A 24,527-nucleotide genomic window follows, 5' to 3' on the forward strand; every position below is an offset into this window, starting at 1 on the left:
TGGTTGAGGATTTGAATCCTGCTTCTTCCAAATACGAATTTAGTACCTTCTATTGAACACAATGAATCAATGACTTGACTTCTATTTGTGTGAGGTGTCACATGAACAAATGCAAATGAATGAATGTATGATTTTGTGCTGTATTTGGGAAACTTCTAAGCAGTAATTGAAGACAAAAGTTGAATTAGTAAAATACTGGAAAAAATTACCAGTATCAGTGGTATCCCATGTTGTGATTCCATTGTTATCCAAATACAGAGCTTTCAGCTTATGAAGACCTTCAAATATCAGATCCATCCTTTTCATATGCCCAAAATGGCTGTCTGTTATATCCAGTGTTTCAATATCCTCTGAGCCCTTGAATGCACCTTCTTCAATTGTAGTTTCAAATAATTTAATGTATACTGCCCTGACAGTTATGTTCTGGAATATATGGTCAGTTCTGGTATTCCAAATTTGCAAATACATTGTTTCCACTGGAGCATTTCTTACAGCTTCTCTTGATATTGTATTGCTGCAACACATCAGAACTGTGCCACCTGTAATTATATTAAGAGTTTAATCATGAAAATTGAACAATACAAAAATGAGTGATTAAACTTAAAACTGCAGTTAAATATAAAAAGTGCTTTATTTAGGTAATGAAATAAAATTAATGAAAATCAGAACAGGGTGCCAAAATACACCAAAAAAGTTTTTCATCATAAAAGAAGAAGCATAAAATAAAATACAGCACAGTTGGCAGAATGTGCCACTATACAGGCTGAATATATACAGTTGATAATAACAATTACAGACCATCTGAGTGAACATGAGTTATACAGTATTTTAGGTCACATTAGCCTGTCATAAGCAGAAAAGGTGATTGGTTGTCATTTAGTATTAGTAGTGGTGGTGTTAGTAGTAGTAGGTTTATTCATCTATGGATTACATTTAGGATAATAGACATGCTGTGGTGTTACAGTTTAAGAACAACAAAATCATAATTCATATACAGTATGTAACCATCTCACTTATCTCATGAGGGGTAAGATAGATACTGCCCACAGGAAAATTAAAGAGACCTTTGGAGAAAAGAGAACCACTTGCATGAACATCAAGAGCTCAGATGGAAACCCAGTTCTAAGCAAAGAAGGGAAAGCAGAAAGGTGGAAGGAGTATATAGAGGGTCTATACAGGGGCGATGTTCTTGAGTACAATATTATGGAAATGGAAGTGGAGGTAGACAAAGATGAAATGGGAGACATGATACTGCGTGAAGAGTTTGACAGAGCACTGAAAGACCTAAGTCAAAACAAGGCCCCGGGAGTAGACAACATTCCATTAGAACTACTGACGGCCTTAGGAGAGGCAGTCCTGACAAAACTCTACCATCTGGTGAGCAAGATATATGAGACAGGTGAAATCCCCTCAGACTTCAAGAAGAGAATAATAATTCCAATCCCAAAGAAAGCAGGTGTTGACAGATGTGAAAATTACTGAACTATCAGTTTAATAAGTCACAGCTGCAAAATACTAATGTGAATTCTTTACAGACGAATGGGAAAACTGGTAGAAGTTGACCTCGGGAAAGATCAGTTTGGATTCCGTAGAAATGTTGGAACACGTGAGGCAATACTGACCCTACAACTTATCTTAGAAGAAAGATTAAGGAAAGGCAAACCTACATTTCTAGCATTTGTAGACTTTGAGAAAGCTTTTGACAATGTTGACTGGGATACTCTCTTTCAAATTCTGAAGGTGGCAGGGGTAAAATACAGGGAGCAAAAGGCTATTTACAATTTGCACAGAAACCAGATGGCAGTTATAAGAGTCGAGGGACATGAAAGAGAAGCAGTGGTTGGGAAGGGGGTGAGACAGGGTTGTAGCCTCTCCCCAATGCTATTCAATCTGTATATTGAGTAAGCAGTAAAGAAAACAAAAGAAAAGTTTGGAGTAGGTATTAAAATCCGTGGAGAAGAAATAAAAATTTTGAGGTTCGCCTATGACACTGAAATTCTGTCAGAGACAGCAAAGGACTTGGAAGAGCAGTTGAATGGAATGGACAGCATCTTGAAAGGAGGGTATAAGATGAACATCAACAAAAGCAAAACAAGGATAATCGAATGTAGTCGAATTAAGTCGGGTGATGCTGAGGGAATTAGATTAGGAAATGAGACACTTAAAGTAGTAAAGGAGTTTTGCTATTTGGGGAGCAAAATAACTGATGAAGGTCGAAGTAGAGAGGATATAAAATGTAGACTGGCAATGGCAAGGAAAAGCGTTTTTGAAGAAGAGAAATTTGTTAACATCGAGTATAGATTTAAGTGTCAGGAAGTTGTTTCTGAAAGTATTTGTATGGAGTGTAGCCATGTATGTAAGTGAAACATGGACGATAAATAGTTTAGACAAGAAGAGAATAGAAGCTTTCGAAATTTGGTGCTACAGAAGAATGCTGAAGATTAGATGGGTAGATCAAATAACTAATGAGGAGGTATTGAATAGAAGAGGAGTTTGTGGCACAACTTGACCAGAAGAAGGGATCGGTTGGTAGTACATGTTCTGAGGCATCAAGGGATCACCAATTTAGTACTGGAGGGCAGCATGGAGGGTAAAAATCATAGAGGGAGACCAAGAGATGAATACACTAAGCAGATTCAGAAGGATGTAGGTTGCAGTAGGTACTGGGAGATGAAGAAGCTTGCACAGGATAGAGTAGCATGGAGAGCTGCATCAAACCAGTCTCAGGACTGAAGACCACAACAACAACAACAACATGTAACTAAATGTCCAATAAAGACACTGAGGACTCATAGTGGAGACCCAGATTTTCAGATTTAGCATAGAAACTCATGTGCAGAACTGTACTATTTTCCTGCTATGAGCAAAATACCACAACATAAGTCTGATGCAACTGACTATATTATTACATATGTTACCAACCACCTATCGCCTGATGTCCCACACCCATTTCAGGTTTGTTTACCTGCCATTCAGTTGAGTTTGTGATCTCCCCAGAGAGATTTGTACCGACTGCTGTGCTTGCGGTCTTTCTTCATACTTTGCTCACCTATAGAGGTTTGTACCCAGTCTTGTGCTTGCGATATTTGTTCATACTGTATAACTGTACAGTAGTAATCATTCACTACAGTACAGAATGCAAGCTTTATGTACAATTCATTTTCAATGTGTTGCTGCTGACAATGAACTACAAGTTTGTGTAATATGCAGATATGATGTGCTTATATGATGATGTTCAGTTCAATTGGGGAGTGGGGGGGGGGCTACTTGTAAGTTGTATGCAATGCATTTTCCACATTTCCAGACATGTATGCACTCCCTCTTTAGTACAGTGTACCAACGGGCCCCAGGGCTGAGTACATTCACCATCAGCAGAGTTGAATGTGGTGCTCCAAGGCAACATCATACACCCAAGGCTGAAGATGCCTTACTCCATGTAGTGGATGAGGATGTGATAATTAGGATCAGAAACATAGTAGGTAGACTGAATGTGAATCACCTAACTGCCTGGCATATTCTGCATGAGCAGTAGCTGCCTCTGTACCACTGCTGTAAGGTACAGCAGTGCAGCCACAGGAGTTTGCATCAAAAACCCTATTCTGCTGGTGGTTCTTGCACTGTTTTATGTATGGGCCCAACTTCCCAAGGCAGATTCTTTTTGTGGTGTCACCGCCAGACACCACACTTGCTAGGTGGTAGCCTTTAAATCGGCCGCAGTCCGGTAGTATACGTCGGGCCCGCGTGTCGCCACTATCAGTGACTGCAGACCGAGCGCCGCATACACGGCAGGTCTAGGGAGACTTCCTAGCATTCACCCGTTGTACAGCCAACTTTGCTAGTGATGGTTCACTGACTAAATACGCTCTCATTTGTTGAGACGATAGTTTAGTATAGCCTTCAGCTACATTATTTGTTACGACCTAGCAAGGCGCCATGTTCAGTTACTATTGATATTGTGAATCATGTACCATCAAGAGTGACATTCACCATTAATGGATTAAAGTTAAGTATTCCACCAGCTACATCCGTTTTTCCAAATTCTAATTTCCTTGTCCTGTTCCAGACCTCACGCCAGCCTGCGTTAGCTAAAACGCGTGCATTTTGGCCTCCTCTAGTAACACGGTGTTGGCTCTCCTGCCAACCACAACACTTTTCACATTTGAAGCCAAGTTCTCCAGGGAAGATGTTCTCAGTTCCCACAACAGTCCTGTTTGGGCTCATGGAAACCTGCACGCTGCACACACCCATGGGTTTCAGGAATGATATGTTCTGAATATTTGGGCAGAGTTCCTAAATGGACATGTGATTGGTCCATATCTTCCACCACATCTCATTACTACATACTTGCCTTGACAGCATACTGCATGGGCACTTGGAAAATGAGCCACTGCATGTGGTTTCAACATGATGGCACACTACCACTTTTTTCATGTGTGGTCTAAGATCATCTGAACCAACAGTTTGAGCAAGTAACCCATGTGTTTGGCCTGTACAATCTCCCAACTTGAACCTGGTAGATTACTACCTGTGGGGTCACTGGAAATATTTGATTTATAAGACCTTTATGGGACTTATGGAAGGCCTGCTGGCATAGTTTATTTGGGTGGTGGATGCTGCAGGATCTGAGAACAGTGTCGTGTGTACCAGAACAGAATAGGGAGCTATCGGATCTGTGTTGGTGTCAGTAGTTGACACACTGAGTCTTACTTGTAAGTGGAGGAGGAGGAGGAGGAGGAGGAGATTAGTGTTTAACGTCCCATCGACAACGAGGTCATTAGAGACGGAGTGCAAGCTCGGGTTAGGGAAGGATGGGGAAGGAAATCGGCCGTGCCCTTTCAAAGGATCCATCCCAGCATTTGCCTAAAGTGATTTAGGGAAATCACGGAAAACCTAAATCAGGATGGCCGGAGACGGGATTGAACCGTCGTCCTCCCGAATGCGAGTCCAGTGTGCTAACCACTGCGCCACCTCGCTCGGTTTGTAAGTGGAGCCAGGTGACAAGCAACATGTGGTCCTCACTATAAGGTCTGAAAGCTTGCAAAGGGAGTTTAGTAACACCCCCTATACTGGGATTTTCATGCTTTTCGATCTATTTTGACAAGGTTTGGGCAGATACTTCATTATGATCTTATAGCAGAAACAATCCCAGCATTACCAAACACTGTGCACACAACATTTACTACACAGACATTATGTCATTATGTAACACTTAACAAACTTTCTGCTGAAATCAGGACCATAGCAGTGATGTTGTTTCCATTTTGTCTACTGCAGATTCCTTTCCTTTTGAAGGAATGTTAATCTTGAACTGTTTCCAGAAGACTTTCATGCAATTTTGCATGCACTGAAATGTTTAATTTGATCTGCTGCTGCATGTATAGTCTGCAAGCCACTGTTCATTGCATACCAAGGAATACTTCAAACCAGTATTAGATATTCCTTGTCCTGTTCTTTTCATATATGGTGTGATGGAGAAACAAAAGTGTGCTTTTATTTTACATTCATGTTTGCTGAGTAAGGTATATGAAGGAGGTAGCAGAAATTTTGCACAGTTCTCTAGCATTATCCGGCAGCATTTTAGGAGAACATTGTCCCCTTTCTTCCACAGATTCCCTTTAAAGTGACCTGAACATGTCTTCTGCATACACTGTGTGATCTAAAGTATCCAGACACCTGGCTGAAAATGACTTAAAAGTTTGTGGCACCCTCCATCGGTAATGCTGAAATTCAATATGGTGTTGGACCACTTGTAGCCTTGATGACAGCTTCCATTCCCACAGGCATATGTTCAGCCAAGTGCTGGAAGGTTTGTTGGGGAATGGCAGCCCATTCTTCATGGAATGCTGCATTGAGGAGAGGTACTGACGTTGGTCAGTGAGGCTTGGCATGAAGTCAGTGTTCCAAAACATCCTAAAGGTGTTCTGTAGGATTCAGGTCAGGACTCTGTGCAAGCCAGTCCATTACAGGGATGTTACTGTCATGTAACCACTCCGTCACAGGCCGTGCGTGCCTTTTGAACATGTGCTCGATCGTGCTGAAAGATGCAATCGCCATCTCCAAATTTCTCCTTAACAGTGGGAAGCAAGGAGTTGCTTAAAACACCAATGTACACCAATGCTGTGATAGTGCCAAGGAAAACAACAAGGAGTGCAAAACATGGCAACACCATACACGACCACCTCTGAATTTTACTGTTGGCATACACACACTGGAAGATGGCGTTCACCAGGTATTTGCCATACCTACACCCTGCCATCCGATTGCCACATTGTGTGCCATGATTTGTCACTCCACACAGTGTTTCTCCACTGTTCAATCATCCAATGTTTAAGCTCCTTACACCAAGCAAGGCATCATTTGGCATTTACCGGAGTGATGTGTGGCTTATGAGCAGCCGCTCGGCCATGAACTCCAAGTTCACTCATCTCCCACCTAACTGTCATAGTACTTGCAGTGGATCCTGATGCAATTTGGAATTCCTGTGTGATGGTCTGGATAGACGCCTGCCTATTACACATTACAACTCTCTTCAACTGTTGGTGATCTATGTCAGTCAACAGACAAGGTCAGCCTGTATGCTTTTGTGCTGTATCTATCCCTTCACATTTCCACTTCACTATCACATCAGAAACAGAGTACCTAGGGATGTTTAGGAGTGTGGAAATCTCCTGTACAGATGTATGACACACGTGACACCCAAATACCTGACCACATTAGAAGTCCATGATTTCTGCAGAGCACCCCATTCTGCTCTCACGATGTCTAATGACTACTGAGGTAGCTGATATGGAGTACTTGGCAGTAAGTGAGAGCACAATGCAGCTAATAGGAAAAAAGTATGTTTTTGGGGGTGTCTGGATACTTTTGATCACATAGTGTATAAGCTATACAAACTTGTTATGATCCTATAAGTTTGTCTCAAATTTCTTCAAAATATTGTCACATTTCGACCATATATGGGTATATTAGTGTGAGCCTGAGCAGTATATAGCAACAACATTGACAGCAGGCGAGTGTGGGATGATGTCATCTAATAATTCAACAAGATGAATACAATTTTGCAAGGCACATTAGCTTGCTGAAACAGCAAACTCAGAGGTACTGCACAGACTAGCATAGCAAGCAGTGAGACACATTTCCACTCTGACAGTAGCAGTCATGTTTTAGGATATGCGAGTGGTAGTGACAGATATGCACATGTGTGCTGCTGCAAACTGTAAGTTTTTGTAATAAAATGATTCTTAGTCTCTCAGCCCTAACCAGACATTGGGGCTATGCCAGACAAGGACGCCACATGGACCTGCCAGCAGAGGCCAAGGAAGGGCAACAGCTCTACTCACTAAGACCCCCCCCCCCTTTAGTGCTATGATGCAGCTTTCTATTCTAGGTCAGCTCCAGTGGCACGACCAGTTCCTGTCCAGGTGGCAGCTGGTCGCATATCATGCACTCCACTCATTGTTTCTCATGGTACATTTTGTTAACCAGTTGTCAGCTCATGGAATAATAGAAGAGAGTAGCAGTCCATGGGGTGCAGGAATCATGGTTATACCAAAACAGTCTATGGATATTCTGCCAGTGCAAGTTCTGCTGTGATTATTGTCACCTGAACAGTGAGATCATAACCATTACTGAGACCATTGATTACTTGGGACAGTGTCGATACTTTCTGACAGTGAATTTGAATTCTGAAGACCAACAGAAGACAGCATTTTCAGTACTGTTGAGGCACTTTCAGTTCAAGTTAATGTCATTTGGATTGAAAAAATGTGCCTGTGGCATTTCAGAGGTTACAGACAGAGTGTTTAGAGGTTTGAAACTGTGCCAATATCTAGTTTACTTAGATGATATCACTGTATTCTCAACAGACATCAAGCAGCATGTATGAAGGAAATGTCTAAGAAGTTGAGTACCGTCTGTCTGACACTGAGTGCAGAGAAGTGTCATTTTGCATTGGAAGAGGTATGGTTTTTAAACCACATAATTAGTAAAGAAAGAGTGAGGACAGACCCAAGACTAGTGCAATCTGTATGAGAGTTCACAGTCCCTAAATCAACTGAGGAACTGCAATCTTTTTTGGGATTCTCAAGTTATTACAGAAAACTGTTGAAAGATTTTGCTGACATACCACAACCACATAGACAGTGGCTAAGGAAAGGTGTGGCATTCATATGTACAGATGTATGTCAGTGTACATTTGAGGAATTAAAAAGAGTTTTGACATCCAGGCTTGTTGAGTTTTGACATCCATGCTTGTTGTAGTATTTCCAGACTTTGTAAAGGAGTTTATCTTCTCATGTGACACATCTTCTCATGCTCTGGGGTATGTTTTAGACCAAGAGATTAATAGTAAAGAGCATTGTGTAGTCTATACAACAAGACAGCTGAATGCAGTGGAGAAGAACTATTCAGTGATGGAGGAGATGTTGAACCTCATGTATAATGCCACATATTTTAGATGTTATCTTCATGGAAAAAATTCAGGTAGTCACTGACCACATTGCTCTGAAGTGATATTGAGACTGAAGGACAAACCTATCAGGCTGACAAGATGGGACCTAACACTTACTAAGTTTGACTAAGAAGTAGTACATCATCTGGGGAAGAAGCACTTGATTAAGCAAGGAAGTAGCAGTGTTGAAAGTTCCGGGACATAGCCTTGTGGATTGGTAGGCAGCAAAGAGCACTGACAGTGACTGTAAACGAGGACACAATTGCAGTTTAGCAGATGTAATGGACTGTTCTGCCAGGGCTATGGATAGTGGCACCGGTGAAGTTTAATGAAGGGACTCCAAAGGAAGCATATGATCACAAGTTATCTGGTCATGGAGGGTGCAGAGCAACAAACCTGGGAGTGGCTGAGAGATACTGATGGAGTGGAAAGAAAGCAGATGCAGATCAATATGTGAGAAATTCTGTAACATGTGCCCACCGAGCTGAGTTGAATCGTAAACAAGTACCACTGCAGACAATGCCAAAAGCATCAAAACCATTTGAAACATATGGGACTGATGTATTAGGACCATTCAGCAGGAAACTAATCCCTATTAACATTAATAGGTCTTTTTTTATAAGTATGTGGAGATGGCTACTACACTGAACCAGCAGGTAGTGACATTCACACAAACAATGGTTAACAACTGGATATTGACATTTGGAGTACCAGACATGATAATGGACTGGCCTGCAAACTTCATGTCTGACATATTGAAGAAGCTGTGTTGGTTATTGTACATGAAGAAGATAAGAAGAAGTCCTCTTCATCCACAGGCCATTAATAGAACTGAATAGGTACATAGAATAACAAGAAAAATGTTAAATTACTATGTGAATGCACACCATATTGACTGGAATATACAAGGGTTGACTGAAAAGTAATACCTCCACCTTCATAACTCTTCAACAGTTGGCAGCATTGGTATGTGGCAGGTACTGGCTTGTTCTGTAGCCTCTTCTCTATAGCTCCAGTTGGCGCGAAGCCTTAGCATTGAACGGTTGTGTAGTTACAGTGTAAAGTATGGAAACCTGCGCAGACAGTCTGTCAATGCGATTTAAGCAATGCGCAGTCATTGAATTCTTGACAGCAGGAGGTGTCACCCCAAAGGAGATTCATCAGAGAATGAAAGTAGTTTATGGTGATTATGTTGATGTGAGTACTGTGTGTTGTTGGGCAAGTAAGTTTAAAGATGTTGAGATGGGAACATCTGACCTGCATGACAAACAAAGAGTTGGATGTCCTGTGACAGCATCCACCAAGTTTCACAAGCAAAATTTTGACAGATCGATTCAGGATGATTGTCATATCACTCAGAGAGAGACTGCAAGCACAATTGGCATTTCACAAGAAGGTGTGGGTTGCATGATTGCTTTGCTTGGCTATCGGAAGATCTGTGCATGATGGGTATCCCGGATACTGACTCCTGAAATGAAATCACACAGGCTTATCCTGATTTCTGTCACTGTGTGCAACATATATTGGCTTGTAACAGAGAGCCCTATCCTTATTTTCAATAAAGTTAAGAAGTTCTTCCTTAGAATCAATCGTGACTAGATATTAGTTCTTGCTCCAAAGAACAACACAGCCCTCTCTTCAAAGTTGAAACCTTAGTCAACAAATATAGTAGACAATCCAAATGAACCAGTTTGTTTAGCTTCTTTACACAAAATTCCCTCATACTTTCCATCCCACCTTTGTATTCTGGCCTACTTAAAAAATGATTTTGTAGCCTCAGCTGCTTACCTTATCCCCAGTGCTTTAGGAATATTCTCTCAAATGTTTTGAAACTTACAAATTGCTCAGTATGTTGATTATCCCAGATCTGGGCTGCTCTTTCTAACTATCTTTTCATAAATTTTACTTTAGCTTTCTTAGCCATACCAGCTATGGAACTGTCTTTGCAAGGAACTAGGAAATGCACTTCATGATATTTGTCCTCTCCACTAAAAGGTTTAGTACGGAACCCCCGGCCCATAGGTAACTCCAACAGTACATTTCCTTGTCCAGCAGCTACACTACATATGGTTTCCTTTAAATTGTTGACTTACTCTTCTAATGTCTTACTATTATTTATAATCCCTTTGTTGCACTCATATAGCTCTGTTTTAACTGACTTGCACGCTACATCTGTTTGTCTTTCATATGACTTAGACCTTCATTCTTTTGCATTAACCTGCCCCATAAGATCATCTTTCACAACTTAAATTTTGCAAATTAATCCTTCCTCCACTTCTTTAACCTTCCAACTAATTCCCTCTTCCAACTTATCATTACTATCAAAACCTGTTCTTATTATATGTAAATCTATCTTCTAACTGAACACCTTTGTCAGCTGCTTTTTTTAATTTTATTCCAAAGCATTGTTTTTAATTCCTCAAATTTTGTATCCATACTATTTTCAAATTTATTACAAAGTTTTGATTCCAACTCTTCAGCTAACTCAAATTTCATAGTCTCTATTTTGGACTCCATCTCTCCAACTTACACTCACAATTTTTGAATCTATGTTCCCTATCGTGGAATCCATCTTTCTAATTTCTTATTGAAATTACCAAAAAAATATTAAGGTATCTTGCTGTTACCCAGCCTATTTCTTGTTGTATTCTCAGATTACTTATATCACTCCTTAATTCTGAACCACCTTCACTTTGTGACTTGACAGTTTCATCTCCCATGACTGATAATACAAACCACTAATAAGAACTAGGCAGTTGCTGCTGTCATTTACCTTAAGCATCTCACTAGATGCTACAGTGCAATGTACTACAAAAAGTGACATAAGGAATTATTGTTGTTGGTGAGAAGATGCCACAGTCAGTGTGGCAATGATGTGATGGTAGTGATGGGATGTAGGTGCTCTTGAATGGTGCAGCATGGATGGAACACAGCAAGATGGAGATGGCTGGCAAGCATGGCTTGGCCACAACACATGAAAGCAGCAGCACAGTGAAGAAACAGTGACACTTGGACAACAGTGTGGCAAGTGAATGTTCTGGCACAGTAAAGAAACAGCAACAATGGCAGGCAGTGGTGTGGTCAGGAGTTGCCTGTTACAACTACCTCATGGACTGGCAATGGCATGAAATACAACACAGCATTCTGAGAACTCGCACAAACATGTGGTAGCCCAATCTTGAAGTAAAAACTGCACCACAAGAAGTAGTGACATAAAAGCTATGTTCACAGTGGGGTATCAATCTATACTATAGCCTTTATCAAAGTCCACTTATGCACAATGATAATGATTAAACTGCAGTTACTGCTAGTATTGCACTGAAATGAAATGATCGTATGGCATTGTTGGCTGGGAGACCCCATGCGGGGTGTTTGGCCACCGAAATTGCAAGTCCTTTATGCCACGTCGGTGGCTTGCGAGTCAATGATGATGAAATTATGATGAAAGACACACAACACCCAGTCATTACTTGTTCATCTGGAACAGAAATATATCTCGGAATAGAATGACAGTCAAATCTTCGACAATAAGCCCCCAAATGTAAAGTTACCTTAGGGCAAGTGCGCTCTGTTAGATGGCTCGTCTGCACAGGGTTTGGTTGTACACCATTGTTTTGAGGCCTATTCTAATTCAATAAATAATATGCCAGCTTCTGAATGGGTAATGAATCATTTAGTGTGTATTTGGCTACAAAAACATGAAGTACTCTAGGAATGGTCAATTTGTACAATGATGTATCCTGACACAGGTTCACATTCAAGTTCAGTTTTATTTCAGTCAAATCATGTTCCATCGACTGGTGGCCATACAGAGGCTAATGTTCACAATTAATTTCATTTTTTTTAACAGTCCCAGCAAAAGTGCGCTAATGCTGATTAATTTCCCACATTTATCAGGTTCACATAGTCTAATAGAGGTCAGCAACATTTGCTCAAATTAACTCAATAAATAAATGCATCTTCACAATAATTGTGAAGATGCAGTTATTGCAAACTGTTGCATCTAGACTGAATAAAAAAGTCTATCATGTGAACCACATTATTACACACTAACACCAGTGGCTCATAGGTCCCATAGTTCTTTCCCGCGTGATGACAAAAACCAGCAAACCTGCACTGCTTTGTCCCTCTGCAACTTGGTCACTACTTGAGTCATATTGTTGTTTAACTTCTAGAATACCAACTGAAAATATTTTAATTCTTTATGCTCATAGGTTACTGCTTTAGTCAAATGACTACAGCACAATATTATTTTACTATGATGTCTTACTAACACATGTAAACAATAAATATAATTTAATATTATTCATGTACGGGCCCAATAGTACCACGCAAGGTACAATCAATAAATCTCATTTTTTATGGTGGACCTTCCTTTGTGTCCAAAATCCTTTCAGAATGAAGTCTCTTTCTTTCATCAGACCATGGTCTTCCAGTCCATCTTCTAATTTCATTCTGACCAACTTTCCAATCAGATACTTTTTGTATGAATGTTTTTGTATGTGTAATGTCTGTCTGAGTTATACCAGCTACTCCTGCTTAATTGTAGTGATCCATTTAATTGTCTCAGTTTTGGCCCTTCTTCAGTTTTTGTAGAATTCTACTACTTGTTTAGTCAACCTAGTGGGAGCCATCCATTTAATGTGCCCATAAAATTTAAGTTTTCGGTTTCTCATGTCATGATATATGTCTGTGTATTCTTCTATTTCCTTATTACTTCTCAGCCTATAAGCTTCCTATCAGTAATTTTGGGGCCTAATATTTTATTAATAATCTTTCTTTCTTTTGAATTTCTTTGATATCCCTCTTTCTATTTAAAATTAAAGTTTCTGCTCCATAAAGACATTCAGGTATGACTACAGGGCTGTAATGTCTAAGTTTATTGAATTTAGAAAGTGACTTTTTATTATAAATATTTTGTGTTAATCTGAATGCAGTTGTCATTTTTTGACAGACTTCGTTTGCAGCTTTTTCCAACCTTTTTCTTGTATGATTTCCCCCAAGTATTTAAATTGAGAAACCTTTTTTATTTTTCCATATTTCATGTTCTAAAACTTTAGTGCTCAGTTTGTTTTTGAGCTGTGGTAACATCCATTGTTAAAATTGCCAGATCATCTTCGAAGGCAAGGCAATCTACTCTAATAAGGTTCCTACCTAAATTGATTGATTGATCTATATTTTGACTCAATCTGTAATTACATTTTCCAAAATACAATTAAACAGTAATAGGGAGAGTCCATTTCCCTGTCTAACACCAGTCTTTATATCAAATGGTTCAGAAATTTTCCCCATGCATTTAACTTTAGCGCTAATGTCAGTTAGTTTCCTTAATTAATGTCAGAGTTTTATCATTTTTTATTACTGAGCCATTTTAAGTTTGGATAAGAGATTCATGATCAACTGAGTCTTAGGCCTTTTTAAAATCCACAAATGTACATACAGTATTGTTACTAGAAATCTTTTGGTGCCAAAGGATTAGTTTCAAACTAAGAATTTGTCCTGGACAGAATCTGTTTGGTCTAAAGCCTGCCTGGTATTCACCAACTTTAGGTTCTAACTGTTCTTGGGCTCAATCAAGTAAACATTGCAAGATAATTTTGTATGTGACAGGAGAAAAGAGATTCCTCAGTAGTTATTAACATTGGTTTTATCCCCTTTTTATGCAATGGATGAATTAGGGCAGCTTTCCAGTCCTCAGGGAGCTTCACTGTTGTCAGCCAGGTGGTTAATGGTGCCTTAACCCAGGATCGCTCGCACCTATTGTTGTCATGTAATAACCCCCGTGTTAGATTTTTTCTAACAAAGATATTTCTTTATGTTTTTGGCTGTAGGTTCGATACAGAGATACAATAATAAGTAAATTACTACTTTATTATTATCAAAATATTATAATTGCATACAAATATTAAATGAAACATATATCTTGCTTTAGTTTTTAAAAATTCAATATGCGGTGGCTACACACAGTTTATCGTTACATCACAACACTTCTCCTAATGCCACCTCGAAACAGTGAACATACAAGGTTATCATCACACCTGTTTTACTAATCTGAGTCAATTCCAGCTTCTTGTGATGAACTCACATGGCAAGTAAGAACTCTCGTTGCTGTATGTTCTTTACAACTGGAACTGGAACAGATATGGCAGCAATGCTGTGTATATCTGTTTTTTTCTTTTAGGGCAGTAGTGACATCTTGTTTTTTCTCTTGATTCACTTCCTTCTTCTGCTGTAGGCAGGTTGTGGATACCTACAACATTTCTTATTTTCTCCTTCAAGTAGTGTTGTGATATGGTAGGAATTTGCATACATCTGATCATATGTGCTTTGTAAGCACCGTACTCAGTTCTGTCAGAAATCTTCTCCTTGGCATTAAGTCATTTGTATTAATCTTGTATATTATTTGAGCATTTATCACCCTGATATTCAGCAAGGGGGCTAGTAGTTGCTTATTCTTGAAATAGAATATTCCGATTTCAGACAGTCAACAAATTCTACACCACCTTTTGTAAGATTGTAGAATGTAATCACTTCAGGTTTATTTGATTTGCAACTGTCCACATCTATACTACCATCTCTGTGCATGGTAGATATCATTAGTACAATCTTTTCTGTTTCTTGTTCAGGACATATGAGCAAAGGAGACGATTGTTATTTGGCTTCTTTCCAAATGCAAAAATGCTGCTGTTTATTGACCTACACTTTACAGACAGTAGCTCTGGTGGAATTTCTCTCTTATTAGTCCACAGAGTACCTACTAGTGTCAGTCAATGATTAGTGTACAGTTCATTAGCAACTGGTATAGATGTAAAATTCCTGCCTTAGTTTTCAGTGCGTCAGATTAGTTGTAACACCACACTGCTTGCATCATTAGGTACTTGATATGGACCAGCATGCAAAAAGTTCTAGCATCACAGAGTGCATATAATTTTATTCCATATTTTGCTGGATTATTGAGAATATACTGTCTCAATTTGCAACATTCACGGAAAGCTTCCAGCATCTCATACTACTGTTGTCAGTGCTCCTACACTGCAATTCTTCTAGCAGACATTCACAGACACATTGAATCGGTGCCCGATTATCTCCTTCCTTCCAATGTCCCCTTGTAGACTTGTCATGAAATCATAAAGCTTGCAGAAGAGTACGGAATCTTTGTCTGCTCATCGATGCAATAAAGAAATCTGAGGTAGTTCCATGAGTGGTCCATAGTTCACCGGTATTGAGGTGCTGTGCCTTTTTCAGTCCAGCAAGATATAAAACACCAAGGAAAGCAGATAATTCTTCAAAATCTGTCTGTTGGCAGTCTCGAGCACTTCATGAATAACCTGTGGCCATTCTGTCTAGTTTTTGGTTTGTGTGTTTTACAGTGTGGTCAATTACACTGTCTGGAAAAAATATTTTCCAGCAGTCGAGAACAGTTTTCGAATTTTTTGCATCTCCTTTTACACCTGGAAGCTGTTTCACAATATTCTTATGAGCAGTTTTTAATGGAAGGGCTTTGTGTTTGAACCATTTTGTTTTCCCATCCCTACCTTGATACATATCATGATTTACACATTGTAGAGCTACTTTAGAGACAGTTTCAGAATTACTGTCAGACTGTGCATCAGTATCTGAAGACAGGTCTTCTATATGGATATTTTCATCCAGCATTTTCTTTAGCCACATCAATATCTGTTCATCTGACATGACACCTATCCTGAAAAATTTTATATATTTTCAGATCTGACAGAGCATGTCATGTACTCTGTGTACGTGTATACTTCATTCAATATATAAAACCAAATAAGTATACTTACTTTTCTTATAAAATGCATAATATGTACAGAATATGCCCAGGAGAAAAAATTAAGCCAATCTCATGTCACTAGCACAGAGAAACATACTAAAAGAGAACTCCTGTATGAGAAATAATCTAACAATGCACACCACCTCAAACAAAGCCACTAATAGCAGTCTTTATTGTAATTAGACTAGCAAAATCCACATGGACTGAAGGTAGAGATATCAAGGAAAGCATTCCTAAATCAACACTTCAATATCTTTAAAATCTATTGCAATATTTCAGTAAAATCATGATGGTTAAATTTTTTCTCATGTGCAGGCCAACCTGGGTTAATGTGGTGAAAAAGGATTTGAAAATGTTGTAAGAATCAAACATCAATATAGCATATTGCCTTCAAGAAATTGTTTGGTGCTGTCATTGTGGATTACTGTGATATCTGTCTATGACAGGAACATTGGTTAATTAAGTCTGCTATTTGCAAAGGAGTATTATAATGCATACCTTCCATCATAAAGTGATGGAAATTACCATTCCTGCATTAGTGGTCACCTCTCAAGAGTGTGATACACATCAATTTTCTCTATCTTGTTGTTGTTGTTATCGCACTAATCAAAAATGGAAGAACTGATGGGCTGCCACCTTGGTATGGGTTCCAAATTGATGAAACTTGGAGTGTGGAACATCGATGTGTCCGTGTGGTGCGTTATCACATGGCCAGACTGTTCCCAACAGTGCCAGGGCGCTGTGAGATCAGTTGTCTTGTTTGTAATTTGTATTGGTTTTGTTGAATTGATTATAACAGTTTTTATGGAGTTGGATTTTTCTCCTTTTAGCCACTTGTTATTGCTTGTATGAAGTAAGATGCTTGACTTTTGAATAGTGAAGTGGTGCACCACAGTAGTTAGGACACTTGACAGTAAGTACTGATCTGGGTACGGTCACACTGTCTTACTTGACTTGTTCTGCACAGTGACCTGGAGTCAAGTGTGCTAAAGCATGTCTGATGTTTGTCGTCACTTGCACAGCCACGTCTAGTTATGGTTATGTTTATCAGCATCTGTAGCTGTGATTCTGTTGGCTTACTGGGTAGCCATTGTGGCAGTAACTTATTTGTGTTATAGCAGAGTAGTTATGAGCTTGGCCACCCTTAAGCCTATTTGTTACTAAAGCTTTAGTTCTGTTTCTCCTGCCACTTAAGTTGTTTGATTGATAAAATTAAGCCCTGGTTTTAAGTTGCCTACCACACGTGAGGTCTGTGTCACCTAAACATATAGTAGTGTTAAGTTGTTGGGTTCCTGGCATTGGCATTGCACACCAGAGTCCTTAAGGGACATACTCACACTGTTTAAAGGAGGGCAAGTTGAATAATATTTATCTGCATATTAAACTTTAAACCCTTATGTTTATGTTAAAGAAACCTTAACTTTTGTTGTTGTTCTAATCACTGTTGGCACCAGATATTTAGCCCTTGTTAAGTCCCTTGCAGGATGAAAGTAGTAATTAAGGTGGTAGTTTCAGGGGTCCTGCCACAATTTGTTGCAGTTTTGGCCAGGGTCAAGTTTTGCTGTCAGTCCTGTGAGATGCCTTCCTTAGATTGAACTGAGTTTCAGAATTCCACCAGCAGGACCAAGAGGCTGCCTTCCATCTTCCCATCATCCTGCAACTGTTGGGCATTTGCCATCTCTGAAGAAGTAACTCTTCAATTTGGCCTCAACAATTAATTTCAAGTCCTCCACTCCCATAAAAATTGGGTTCACGAGATAGTCCAGAGTCAATTCCAGGAGTTTTGAGAATGGAGCCAGAGAACAACATGAGGAAAAGGAGTCAGAAAACAGAAAGAAGATGTGGTCGAACCTGTGCACAAAGTACTGTATTTTTTAATATCAAGATCTATGTCTACATCTACATCTACAGAAATACTCCACAGGTACACTGTACATTGCATGGCAGAGGGTACCCTGTAATGCTACTAGTTGTTTCCCCTCCTTTTCCACTCACAAACAGAGTGAGGGAAAAATGACTGTCTGTATGTTTCCTTATGAGCCCTAATTTCTTGTATCTTATCTTCATGGTCCTTATGCACAATGTATGTTGGTGGCAGTAGAAACATTCATCAGCCAACTTTGAATGCCAGTTCTCTAAATTTTCCCAAAACTGTTTCTCGCCACCTTCCCTCTAGGGATTCCCATTTGAGTTCCCGAAGCATCTCTATAACACTTACTTTTTGTTAGAACCTACCGGTAACAAATCTAGCAGCCCACCTCTGAATTGGTTTGCTGTCTTCTTCAATCCAACCTGGTATGTGTCTCAAACACTTGGGCAGTACTCAAGAATAGGTTGAATCAGTGTTCTATATGCAATCTCCTTTACAGGTGAACCACTCTTTTCTAAAGTTCTCCCAATAAACCAAAGTCAACCATTAGCCTTTCCTACCACAGCTTTCATATGCTCGTTCTACCTCATATCGCTTTGCAACAACATGCTCACATATTTAAATGACTTGACTGCAGCAAGCAGGACACTAGGGTTTCGTATCTGAACATTATAGCCTTGTTCTTGCTACTCATCCACATTAACTTACATTTTTCTACTTTTAGGGCTAGCTGCCATTCATTGCTCAATGAAAATTTTTTCTAACTTGTCTTGTATCTTCCTTCAGTCACTCAACTTTGACACCTTACTGTACACCATGCCACCATCAGCAAACAACTGCAGACTGCTGGCCACCCTGTCCACCAAATCATTTGTGTATACTGAGAACAACAGCAGTCCTGTCATACTTCCCTCAGGCACTCCTGACAGTATTCTTGTCTCTAATGAACACTCACCCTCAAGGACAACTTAATGGGTTGCATTATTCGAGAAGTCTTCTAGCCATTCACATACCTGTGAACTTATTCTGTATGGTCGTATCTTTGTTAACAGCCTGCTATGGAGCGCCACATCAAATGAGGGAGATTTTTCAAGGATTTCTCTTGTCTGTATGTTTGTGTATGTATAGGACTGCAGTGAATAAGTTATTTTAGTGTAGAGATTTTTTCTTTTATTTTGTTATTTGTGGATGGGCTTGCTAGTGGTAGCAGCCTCCTGAGGAGCACAGAGAGTGATACTTGCCCCTGTCGTCATATTGTGATAAGTCAATGAAAAGAATGGAAATCATAGGAGTATTGCCTTTTATCACCTCAACAGAACTTGTTGGAGTTACAGAAAACATGGAGCAAGTTACCACCTGAGTTAAACTTAATTAGGGAACCCTATGCCCAAAACCGACCATCACAGCGTTGAAGAACTGGAAACTGACTGAGCACAATTGTAAGTTCTAATTCGATTGCCAGTAACAGGAAGACCTGCATGGTTGAAGTGTTACGCCATTTACACATCCCCAGAGAAGTGGGAAGTTCTTGAACAATTTATGCTGATGATGAACCCACAAGGTGTTATTAATTTCAGAATATGATGGCAGGCATGCAGTAATGACAGAGCAGGAGTTACAACATTATCAGAGGGAGAAAGTCACAGTGTGTCTGACCATGGTAATACAAACCTGCCAGAGCACATGCACAGCACAGCTGTTACTAGCTAGACAGAAGGGACTAGATTATCTGAGGGATGTCATGGAACCCAGACTGCATTTGCAACAAGCAAGTTTTCATTGGATTTACTCCACTTATGATGAGATAGTAACAGTGGCAAGTTGTTACAAAAAAGAGAAACTCACAGAGGCCAGAGGGATTGAACTTAAGGAAAGTGGGTTATTAATTAACTTTACTAAATGCAACATAACAGGTCCAAGCTTCCATCTACAAGCCACAGTTATGGGAATCATGCAAATGAATATATCACAAACAATGTTGCATCACCAGATGTGTCTTTGGAAACGTCTCTAGCACTTAATACAACATTTTTGAGTCAAACTCTAAACCTGACCTAATCCATTCCATGGATAGATTTATTGCCACTCAGGAAGAGTACATTTCAACTGAGCAGTTAATGTGGCACATAGAGCAGTTCAGAAAATGACAATTATGTGTAACAGTGATTTTGAGTGTTGTAATACCAATTTACACAATGGCTCTAACTTTGCTGATGTAACTTTATTCTTCCAACCATCAACATAAAGCAGAAATAGTAAAGATTCCAGCAGACTGGATCCCTAGAGCATAAAAGGGATTGAGAGTGCAACCTTGTATTGTGAATGCAGAAAAGATGTAAATTTAGGGTTAAGATGCAAATAAACAATGGAACAAGCCTGAAGAATTGCCACAAAACAAGCATAAATTAGCTTATAAGTAAAGTAGCAGTAAGAAACATAGTAACTAAGATTGGATGCAGTATCTAACCCACGTGAGAAAATAGTCATTTGTTTTGGTTTTAAATTTTCTCTACATTTTTTAAGAACATGCAGTATAATACAAAACAAGTTTAAAGGTCAACCTGAGGGACTAGGCTTGTTCATAGAGGGAGGTAATGCAGTATAGTGGTCTTACATGAGCATTTTAGTATGAGCCTGATTGGTGTATTGTAGCTGTACTGACAGCAGGTGAGTGCAGGATGTGGTCACTGTAATAATTCAACATAGCGAATGCAATGTTGTGAGGCAGGGTAGCCTTCTGAAACAGCACTCAGTGGTACTGCACAGACTAGTGCAGCAAAGGGCAAGGCAGGTTTCCACAATGACAGTAGCAGTGGTGTTTTAGGATATGTGAGTTGTAGTGACACGTATGCACAAATGTGCTGCTGAAAACTATATGTACTGGACATTGTTGTAATGGAATTATTCTTAGTCTCAGCCCTGCCCAGACAATGGGCTGTGCCAGACAAGGATGCCACCTGGACCTGTCAGCAGAAGTTACTGGTTCAGAGCCCAAGCAGGGCAACAGCTCTACACATTAAATCCGCCCCCCCCCCCCCCCAACCCCTGGACATAGTGCCATGGCACAGCTGGCCATCCCAGGTCATCTCCTGCAGCATAGCTCCTGACAGGGGAAAGGGAGTTGCACCCCATACACATCAGCTATCATCCACCATTGCCAGACATATGTCTCAGCGTGGTGGACATCCACTGCCGTGATGCAACCAGGTATCACCTGTGGCCCTAACAGATATGCCATCTTGCTGGCACAGAGATCACACAGCCAGCTTACGCATGGAGACTGCACCAGCATTTGGTGGAATAGCCATGTCAGCACTGTGGGGCATACAGGCAGCCAGCTCCGCAGAATTCTGCAGCCAGTCATCCACTGTCCTAGCATATTAAGCACTGAAAATGCATCACTAAAGAACTTATTAATTTGCAGCTGCCTACTGTGGAGCCTCCTGGGCTCCCAACTCACCTACACACCTGCTCACACTATCCTGTCTCATAGGCACCCCACCCTGCATGGAGGATTCTAGAGCCTGTTGTCAGGCCTACTTGGTAAGGACTCACAAAACTTTAGCAGTATTGTAGAATAGGTCACTCTAGTGTGTTGTATGTAGTTTCCTTAATATATTCACTGCACTTTCCCAGAAACTTCATTAAAAATCAGAGAGATTTCCCATTCTTCCTCAATTGTGTCAGACTATGTTAATGAGTGCATATAATATGTAACGTCTAGCATACTGCATGGTGAAATACTTAATTTAAATAAGGAAACAAATGACCAACATTATCACGAGCCTATACTGCTATGCTGTGATAGCCATCAGATTTTATACACTGTGTCAGTTTGAAGTTTTGACATGTTTTTGGTCTATGCAGGGCAAATAAGCATATGAGTAAAGATCATTGTCAGTATTATTGTTATTACTATTATTATTATTATTATTTATCTTTGTATTGACCTATTAGGATCACTTGCCAGGAAATATAGATGTAAAGACATATATGTATGCAGATGACACAACTTTTCTATCTGTAAACCATGTACTTGATAACCTTGTAAGTGATATGAAATTGGCAAAAGAAAATGCAACATCATGGTTTAATGCCAATGGTCTGCTATTAAATGAGGAAAAGACCCAGAATATGTTGTTCAGTCTATCAAAGACTACAAAAATAGAAAAATAGAAGGCAAAGTTTTTAGGTATTGTACTTGACAGCAGTCTAACATGGAACTCTCATGTTGATCACATAGTGGTTAGGTTGTCAAGAGTTATATATTTGTTGAAGAGACTGATGTGATGTGTTGTGTGACATTTGAGTACGTAAGGACAGCATACTTTGCCTTTTTTCAATCTGTTTTAAGGTATGGGTTAATTCTCTGGGGAAACAGCAGAAAAATAAATGAAATTATGGTGATCCAGAAGAAAGCAATCAGATTAATGGCTAAGGTAGATAATAGAACACATTGTAAACCATTGTTCATTAAATATAGAATTTTAACAGTAATTAATTTATATATTCTTGACAGTGTTAACTACATACTTGCTGAACTACCTAATTTAAGTGTAACAAATGAAAGGCATGGCTACTATACAAGAACGTGTAATTCTCTGCTGTTGCCACAAAACAGATTAGCTAAAATTAACAATAGTCATAAGTATATGGCAATTAAAATATATAACAAATTGTCTAAAAATGGGTCAATCAAGCCTGACAAATTATTTAAAGACAATGTTCATAACTTCTTGTTAACTAATCCACTCTATTCATTAGAAGAATTTTTAGAAATGCCCAATATCAACTTAAATATGTAAAAATTTATTTTGTAAAATTAATAGGTTAAGTGAACTGGCGAAGTCTATTGCATGTAATAATGCTGAATGACTAATAAAGAATCTGAATCTGAATCTGACATAACAACCTCAGTTCCTCTTCTTTCTTTGTTATTTCCTATTTTTCCGGTAGTCCTTCATTGTCTCCCCACATTGTCTTTTCCTATCTTCTGTCCATGTTGTTCCCAATTTCTCACTTACTTTTCCTTGAAAACTTTCTAAATTTAGTATTTTATTCATAAAAAGATTTCTTTTTGTTATTTCCAATTCTTTGATCTATTTCCTTTCGTGTTCTTTTCTGTAATCCATGGCATTGTCAATTTCTTTTTCATAACTGTTCTCATCCATTCTATAGGTGTATCCAAAGAAGATTAATCTTTGCTTTGCCACTACCTCTGATATATTTTTCAGTATTTACATAGATCTTTTTACTTCTCATTTTCTAACCATGTGTGCAGTTGATAGTTCATCATTAATCACTCACAGGAATATAAACACTGTGTTATAGTGTTTTAGTTTTATTTTTTTAAACATGCATCTTTTGTAGAAATTTTTTGCCAAGTCATCTTCCCATTTCATTAACTCTGCTATGTTTTGCAGGTTTTTCTAGTCCATTCTGTTGTATGGTTTCCCTAAGAGATTTAAATTTACTAACTTGTTCTGTTTTATCTGTTGTGCTGCTAGTTACTTTGATGCTTTTTCCCCAGTTGAAACTTTAAGACCAGATATATTCATAATTTTTCAGAAATGTTTATTTTAGTAACTACTCCAGTTACATTTTAGGATACTATTGCAAAGTCACCTGCAAAAGCCAGGCAGTTTACCTTCATTCCATTTTATTTCCTTTCTACAATTTTTGGTTCACCATTTTGGGACTTTTTAGCTACAAATTCCAGGTCATTACAACTGTTTCTAAAGACTAGTTCTTATTTCATATGACTGAGATAGTTGTCCCATAAATTTAACTTTAAATATCACATATTTTAGATTTTCATGAATTGTGGTTGCTAATTTTGCTTTAACACCATTTCTAATAATTTTATCTATTGTCTCTCTGTCTATAGCATCGAATTCTTTCTCGAATCAGCTAAAAGTACTACTATATGTTTTCTGATTAACATTTTGTGATGAACTATTAAATGTCTGTCCTGTGCAGGATTTTCCCTTTTGGAAATCAGCTTGTTAGATAAAGCTTCTTTACCTCTGTTTAGGAGAATTTTTAATAATATTTTGTATGTCATTGGCAAAAGTGATACGCCACTGTAGATTTTGACATTCTGTTTATCTCCATTATTATGTAGCAGGTGGAATAATGTTTTTTTTTCCATTCTTCTGGAATCTTTTCTGTTTCTGTTTGTTCTCTAAAACTAGTGTAGAGCAACTGTACACTTTGGTTCTTAACATATCAATAATTCTGCTGCAATGGAATTTTCACCACATTCATTCTTGGTTTTGTGTGTGTGTGTGTTGTGTGTGTGTGTGTGTGTTTGTGTGTGTGTGTGTGTGTGTGTGTGTTTGTTTATTTTTGATGCATTCGTGAATTTAAACTTCTGCTGGTGGGAAACCTTCCTCAAGATTTTCTGGTATTACTGA

At 39.0% G+C, this 24,527-nt stretch overlaps 2 protein-coding genes across 4 annotated transcripts in view; one reads left to right on the forward strand and one right to left on the reverse strand.

Moving 5' to 3' along the window:
- Window positions 1–24,527, forward strand: part of LOC126100255 (dynein axonemal intermediate chain 7-like) — an 844,976-nt gene that overhangs the window by 412,308 nt on the left and 408,141 nt on the right. The window lies entirely within an intron of this gene.
- Window positions 1–24,527, reverse strand: part of LOC126100253 (toll-like receptor 13) — a 229,344-nt gene that overhangs the window by 135,794 nt on the left and 69,023 nt on the right. For all 3 annotated transcript variants that reach the window (XM_049910839.1, XM_049910837.1, XM_049910838.1), the window contains one exon: window positions 210–539. In XM_049910839.1, the coding sequence (XP_049766796.1) occupies window positions 210–539 (330 nt within the window). The remainder of the gene's footprint in view (window positions 1–209; window positions 540–24,527) is intronic.

Source organism: Schistocerca cancellata, chromosome 9 (genome assembly GCF_023864275.1).
Source record: "Schistocerca cancellata isolate TAMUIC-IGC-003103 chromosome 9, iqSchCanc2.1, whole genome shotgun sequence".
NCBI lineage: Eukaryota > Metazoa > Arthropoda > Insecta > Orthoptera > Acrididae > Schistocerca > Schistocerca cancellata.